This window comes from Lactuca sativa, chromosome 5, assembly GCF_002870075.4.
Source record: "Lactuca sativa cultivar Salinas chromosome 5, Lsat_Salinas_v11, whole genome shotgun sequence".
Taxonomy (NCBI): Eukaryota; Viridiplantae; Streptophyta; class Magnoliopsida; order Asterales; family Asteraceae; genus Lactuca; species Lactuca sativa.
In genome coordinates, this window is record NC_056627.2 from 288887079 (window position 1) to 288895044 (window position 7966).

General features: G+C 34.1%; 1 protein-coding gene and 1 long non-coding RNA gene across 3 annotated transcripts; both read left to right on the forward strand.

Moving 5' to 3' along the window:
* The first annotated feature begins 951 nt into the window (after positions 1-951).
* Positions 952-1918, forward strand: LOC111910296 (protein OXIDATIVE STRESS 3). Of its 2 annotated transcripts, none has more exons than XM_023906109.2 (2): positions 952-1331; positions 1432-1918. In XM_023906109.2, the coding sequence occupies exons 1-2, from the start codon at positions 1084-1086 to the stop codon at positions 1670-1672; spliced, it is 489 nt and encodes a 162-aa protein (XP_023761877.1). In that variant the 5' UTR covers positions 952-1083; the 3' UTR covers positions 1673-1918. The 2 variants fall into 2 exon arrangements, with proteins under 2 accessions (XP_023761877.1, XP_023761876.1); XM_023906108.2 differs by having other exon boundaries at positions 954-1331; positions 1429-1918.
* A 1185-nt stretch (positions 1919-3103) lies between these two features.
* On the forward strand, positions 3104-7966 carry LOC128134235 (uncharacterized). The gene is made up of 4 exons (XR_008232562.1): positions 3104-3320; positions 3404-3629; positions 5153-5238; positions 6635-7966. It is a non-coding gene; the product is annotated as an uncharacterized LOC128134235 (long non-coding RNA).

Genomic DNA, 7966 nt, shown 5'->3' on the forward strand with positions numbered 1-7966 from the left:
TACAAACAAAGGGCTATTTAACTATGAGAAGAAAATATGTATTAACTTATGTATTTTTGTAGATATATGTATACAACTATACATTCATATAAATGTATACATGCGCACACACATTTGTACATGCATGAGCTTCTCTAAAAGAGTGCGACTTGGATGACTGACCATGGCGAATGTCAGAAAGAGGCCTATTTTTTTTTACAATACATGTATAATACATGTATTTGTATATATTTAATTGAACAAACATATTTAAATGATTAATCAACTCCAATGTCATAAAGGAAACTATGTATGAATTGGTACCAATTTTGCTTCAAAAAAATATCATAATTTATATAACTCTTGTAGAATTATATATATATATATATATATATATATATATATATATATATATATATATATATATATATATATATATATATATATATTATCGTTTTTATAACATTTATCGACTTATCGTAATATTATGAATTTGACTTTATATAAAAAAAAGTTATATTTATTGGTTATTTTAATTAATATTTACCATCAAAATCAATGAGAGGACTCTACATACATATTATATATTCTCACAAACATATATATATATATATATATATATATATATATATATATATATATATATATATATATATATATATATATATATATAATGAAAATGGTATTACTGTTTTCTGAAAAATTCATGATTTAAAAATTATTTAATATTTAGATAAATGCTTTGTTGTTTTTTGATGTCCTGATCAATTAAAAAGCGCATTGAATTATTAAAAAGGGTACTAGGATAATTGTATATTATTGATTTATTTTGAAAAAGCTCCATCCATATCTAGTAATGGAATTCGGGCAAGTGGGTAGAATTGGTAAGGTACTAAAAGCTATTCGCTAGTCCCAACAGATGCTTGCCACGTGTTAAAGCTGACCATAAACCCTTCTTGTATATAAGGTGTTCCCACAGAAAGCTTCCATAACCCATATACCACAATTCGTCAAACCCTTTATTCTTGGCCATTCGTTAAGAAAACTCATCAAAATTGAAACTTTCTTCATTTTTCTTCATTCAGTTTATCATCTTATCTTTTGATGGAAAAAATGGGTGATTTCAAAAATAAAATCTTTCAAGATAATCATCCTGAACATACCTGGGGTTTCATGGAAAAGTCGGATCACGAATCCTTTGAAGGAGCTTCAACAATCTCAAATGGATCATCATCAATTTTTTCATGTTCTTCATTAGATACAACAGACGATGCTTCATCTTCATCTTCAGTTAACTCAAATGGATCTTCTCTACTTGATTTATCGAGCCTTATGTCCGAGTTACCTATCAAGTAAGTTTCTGAACAAAACTATTTGAAATCTGAGTTTTTGTTTTGTAGTTTTGATCAAGAATCTGTATATTAAACTGGGTTTGTTTTTTGTTTCCAGAAGAGGGTTATCACAGTTTTATCACGGGAAATCAGAATCATTTACATCTCTTGCAAAAGTGGTGAGCATAGAGGACCTACCAAAGAAACTAAAGAATCCGTACACCAGGATGAGGAAGATGAAAACTAATAACAAAAGCTATGGAGGTGGTTTAGATAACTACAAGTTACACACACTCCGTAAATCAACAATTTCAAAGAAACTTTCACCTTTTCTAAGGCAAAGAAGTTTTGCTAGGTCGTGATCAGCAAAACAACTGATGGTATTCGAAATTCTAAAAACTCAAGAACCCTCATTAGTCATCACCAACTCACAACAGTTCTTGGGAGTTTTGGTTAGTTTATTATTTAGTATGAGATTTAGGAAATTTTGGTAGTATGTTTGTTGGAGATTTAAGATTATATCCTAGTCAAATTAATGCTTGTAAAGAGTTTTTATGTATATATATGAGACATGAAATGATACATGTGCAATCCTTTTTGTTTCCTAAGTTGTTTAGCATATGTTTTGCAGGAATTTTCGATTAGGTTTAAGGAAAATGTCCAAACCATAACAAAAGTTATCACCACATTACCCAAACCCTTGATCCCTAAAATAGTTGGTATCGTCCCAACAACCGAAAGGAAACAAATAGAATGCCAAAACAATAAGATAACAATGTCAAAAGCAACCAAACAAACAATAAAATCAATAATCAACAAAATTTTGGTATAGCAATCTATGAGAGAAAGAACTACTAAAAAAAAAAGTGAAATACCAATAGAATCATTCCGTCGGAAAATACCAACAGATCTATCGGACGTCCTAACAAGTTACAAATTTGTTGGTGATTACCGATCAACAAGTAAATATATTTTATTCTGGTAGTCGCAAATCCGTAGGTAAACATAAATATTGAAAAAACACAATGTGAAAAGTTAGAACAGCTATTTGGGGGACCTTGATTTAGTGACATCCAAACAATATTCCTTATACATAGCTTATATAGAATGAATATATCTATTACTTATTCTATACTTATATATTAATATCATTTCTCTGTTAGGAGAATATGTATGAGGCGTGACCTCGATTTAGTGACATCTCAGATACGGCTCTTAGACGAATGTTCACTTGTTTTAGGGTAATATATTAAATATTTATTATTGTATCTTATACTCATTTGTATTTAGTTTGTATTTTTAAATTTACTTTTTATTCTTTACATGTCAAGTATAGATGGCACCCAAAAGAGCATGAAGACGTATATACGACATTCAAAAATGTCATCGGGGATAGATATAAAGACATGATGAGGGATTTAGGGAAGCTATCTAGCAATATGATACGAGATGTTGGTTACCCATCCCCAAAGATTTTAGTCAATATTATCCTGTGATGCATAACCAAGTCAATACTATCATGGGATGCATAATCACCGTATCCCGTATATCGGAGACTGTGTGGCCACATTTGTGTGACGTAAGGATACAATACATTATTGTTTATTTTGTTGAGTTTTTATTTCCTATTATATTATCATACACATATTTTTGTTTTAACAACATTGGAGCATATAGAAAGTGGCAAAAGCAATCACGAATTATAACACCCGTGATTCTAATAATGGGGCGACATCAAGGCACACTACTGGTAGCTAAGGATACGCCAAGCACCATTGTAAATTAGTAAGTATCATAACTATAAATTTTATTATTCTTGTTTTGTTTTAAAATTGACTACGTAAATTATACCTTGTACTTAATTTTATGTAGAAAGCAGAGCTAGGTAATGATTCTATATTTTTTGATCTATTCATCAAGACACATGGTACTGCTGATTTAAAGAAAATATACTTTCACGATGATCGTGAAAATATGGAATATTGTTCATAGACCGCCAAAGAAGCAAAAGTAACTTATCTTTATCATTTTTATATATTGACTATCTCAAATATTTTTGTATATGACAGAGGTGTTGTTTTGGTAAATTATAGGATGCATATTTGCAGGGGTTACTAAACAAATATAGTGAAGATCCAGTAAACCACAAGGATGATGTAGAGGTATCGGCTGAAATCCATCTTCGGAGAAAAGCAGGAAAAAAGAAGGGTGCTACCTACAGTATATGAGCATAAGATGTTAAGTTTGTGGTTTTTGGGACACCGTCTTCCTAGTCTACCTAGTCCACAATCTACCCAATCAGACAACACACAACAAGAGGTATGTTGTTATGGTTTAAAAGTTAAGTAGTATGTTGTTATTATGGATAAAATTGATTAAAACCAAGAGTACAATGCTTTTATAGTTTAAAAGTTAGGTAGCTTGTTGTTAATATTAATTAAATTGATAATAAACAAAAATACATTGCTATTATGGTTTAAAAGTTAAGTCGTATGTTGTAATTATGGATTAAATTGATAATAAACAAAAATACATTGCTATTATGGTTTAAAAGTTAGGTAGTATGTTGTTATTATAGATAAAATTGATTAAAAGAAAAGTACATCGCTATTATGGTTTATAAGTTAGGTAGTTTGTTGTTAATATTGATTAAATTGATAATAAATAAAAGTACATTGCTAGTATGGTTTAAAAGAGAAGTAGTATGTGGTTATTATGGATTAAATTGATAATTAAAAAAAGTACATTGCTATTATGGTTTAAAAGTTAAATTTTATGTTGTTATTATGAATAAAATTGATTATAAACAAAAATACATTACTATTAAGCTTTAAAAGTTAAGTAGTTTGTTGATAATACTTAATATTGATTAAACTAATAATAAACAGAAGTACATTATTGTAACTAGGGGGGTTCGTTTGGATGGATCAATTTGATCCGATCCAATCAAGTGAATCCAAATTGATTTCGATTTTCAAAACATGAATCTGAATAGTCCAAACTAAATTCAAATCCGATCCGATCCGAACCAATTACAATTCGGTTGGATCGATTTTTATAATTCGGTTTTCAAAAACCGAAACATTTTAACACGACATATAATTATAATATTACCCAATTTTACACAAGAAGCAAAAACAAATTATTTAGTTGTGATTTGAAATTTATAAACAACTAATAAGAAGATATATTATAGTTAAATATTTTATAGATAGAAATTTTTTGAGAGAAAATGCATATTAATGTTTTTTTTATCGGGTGAAATGTTTTGAACCTATTTGAAAAAATAAATTACAAAATTTATAAATAACTATAGATATATATATTATAAATAGATAAATAATAAATATTTATTCGGTTTTTTTGGACTATTCGGTTCTTATTTTATAAACCAAAACCAATCCAAAATAATAATTCGGTTTTGTTGAAAACCAATCCAAAAATCTGAATATCCGAACAAAATAGTCCAATCCAAATTGTCCAATTGCATAATTCGGTTTTATCCAAACAGTGAACAGCCCTAACTGTAATACCCGGTTCCTGGTATGTATTTAATTTTAAGTATTATTACATTTTACCCTGGGACTCGGCGAGTTGAAGGCCCAACTCGTCGAGTAGAGTCGACCTTTAGCGCAGATTTTAAGTGACCTACTCGACGAATCGGGCGACCGACTCGTCGAGTAGGAGCTGTCTGGACAAAACCCTAATATTTAAGGTTTTCACCCTATTTAAACACTTTAAGAGGTCCCTTTTGCAGCCTCCAACACCCCCCAGACCATCCCCACAAAACCCTAGCCGTTTTGAGTGATTTTGAGATCTTTGTGCCATCTTGTGCAAGATAGAAGGTTGAAGGGAAGAAGAAGGAGCTTGGGATTTCAGAAGGAGCAAGGAGATCCAGAGATTTTGCTTCATTTCCTATTTATTGGAGGTAACAAGTCCAAAACTTGCTTCTCCTTTCATTAGATACTCTCTTGGAGTAATTTAGGGTTTTTGGAAGCCATTTTGGAACCATTCTTGGATGCAACCACGATTTTGGGATAACGACTTCAGATCTGGAACCATTAAGGGTTCCCATGACATAAAGGTGCCAACTTTATGGCCATGGGAGACCCATGCATCTTGTAGACTTCTTTTTGTGGATTTTGAGCCAAAGACCCCCATGCATGTACCTCAAATTTGAAGCTTTATGTATAAAATGGACCCTAGGAGGCCAGATCTATGGTTTTGACATGTTAAGAGCCATTATAATCGACTGTACAGTTTTGGATATAGAGGGACTCGGCGAGTCGTTCTTGGGACTCGGCGATTCGGGGTGCATTTTCCACCAAATCCTTCTGTTTTGGACCAGTTGTTAAGATCGAAGGTTTCCCCAGTTGTTTAAGTTCACTAGGGACCTGGAAATCATAGGACTTGGCGAGTGGATGAACATAATCGACGTGTTCAAGGCAATGTCCCAGCCACATGAAGACGGACTCGACGAGTTTAAAGGGAACTCAGCGAGTCATAGACTGAACATCTTCTTATGGATGCAGATGAACTTGGCGAGTTCAAGGACGAACTCGATGAGTCGGTTGAAGATTATCTGATGTGTTGTTGAAGGTGAACTCGTCAAGCTCTTGCTAGACTCGACGAGTAGGGACGGGAGTATGACATTTTGTGGATAGGGGGACTCGACGAGTTGACGGGCTCACTCGGCGAGTCGAGTCGACCAGATGTTGACTTTGACCATGGATTTGACTTTGACTTTGGATTGGACTGAGTGACCCTTGTAAGGGTTACGGGTATGAGGGTATGAGTTCATAACTTAGAAGAGTTGTCGTGTAGGGATTGAGGAGATGGGGAGAGTCGATTGCCACACCGAGATTAGTTCAGACACTACACGACTTCGAGGTGAGTTTCCTCCTAGTAGGGGTGGGTCTACGGCCACAATGCCGGCCCACAAGTAAGAGTGTTGGATAGATGATTGTCTTTATGACAATTATCTAGGATTGATATGTGACATGTTTACTGTGCTTGATGTGATTATTGTACTTCACATGCCTATTGTGCCTGATATGTGTTAGTAGTATTAGGGGGTGAAATAGTCCCCGGTTACCGATTGAAAGACACCGAAGGGGAGGTTAGTTCCCAGTTACCGGTTGAAAGATACTGAAGGGGATGTTAGTTCCCAGTTGCCAGTTGAAAGATACCGAAGGGGACTATAGCTCCCGGTTATGCCTGACAGTTACCGGTTGGAAGATACCGATGATTATGCATTATTTTGTGTGGGTATGATGGGGGAACTCACTAAGCTTTGTGCTTACGGTTTTTATTTTTGATTTCAGGTACCTCTTCATCCAAGGGGAAGGAGCCGGTGGTGTAGCAACGCATCACACATTTATACATGATTTCTGCAAAGAATTTTCTAGGATTGTACTCTGATTTATACTATTGTTCGATGTTTGATTTTGAGACATGTTCATGATGGTTTATGGATTGATATGATATTGAAAATGTTTTCAGTAAACGATTTTGTAAATTACTTAATTACTAACGAAATTTTTGGACTCGAAATTTGGGATGTTACAAGTTGGTATCAGAGCCTTGGTTTGAGGGATTCGGACCCACCTTCGGGGTGTCTGAACTCAAATCGAGGGATTGAAGGATTTTTACAAGAAAAATAGTTTTCTAAAATCTAAGTTAAAGAATTTTGACAAAAAAAAACGAGGTGTGTGATGTGTGCGACCGACCGAGCTCAAGTAAGTTCTCCTTAAGATACCCATACTTGTCACGTTATGTTATATGATATGATTATGAGAACTGCATGCTAGATTAGGGCTAAGGATCTAGGAAGATTCCTTGTATGCCTGTTATATGATCCTGATAACTGCATGCTAGAATAGAACTAAGGATCTAGGAAGGAGGCCTTATATGCCTGTTGTATGAGCTTATTGAGCTGTATGCTAGGGCTGTTAGTCAATAGTATGAAAGCCTAGTTAGGTTATGCTTGATTTGGTCACTCGATGCCCGAATGCTACTTTGCATTGTGCTATAAGGGTTCTGGCCAACTTTAACTAACTAGTAGGCGAATATGTAATAGTATTCGCAAGCTAGTTAGGGAAAGGTGGTAGGGACTCCTAGTGCAGTTGATGGCGGAGAGTAGGTCGAAGGGTGTCATAGGAAACCCTAGGATGAGATTAGTTGGGAAGTTGTATTAGTAGAAAGGGACTTGGTGAAGTCAAGGAAGTTCTTGAGGAAAGTACGGATAGATGTGAAAGGTAGTATGGGCCCGTACTACTGGAAGCATAGGATCCGTACTCGAATCAAGGAAGGCTGAGATAGAACCAGGAAACTTGGAGAGTGTGTGAGATCTCTCGAGAGTATGTATGACCCTGACATCATTGTGTTTGTTTTCAATATGGCGATTACGCGACATGGAGCAGGATCTGGGTCAGGATCAGAGTTAGGCTCGAGTGCATGATCTGAGCTGGTTGATGACGGGCTACGCGAGTTCATCGCGTCTAAGATCACGAGAGGTATCCTTGAGGCGAACCTGGTTATTATGGTTTGAAACTTAAGAAGTTAGTTCTTATTATGGATAAAATTGATTAAAAACAAAAGTACATTGCTATTATGGTTTAAAAGTTAGTTAGTTTGTTGTTATATTGATTAAATTG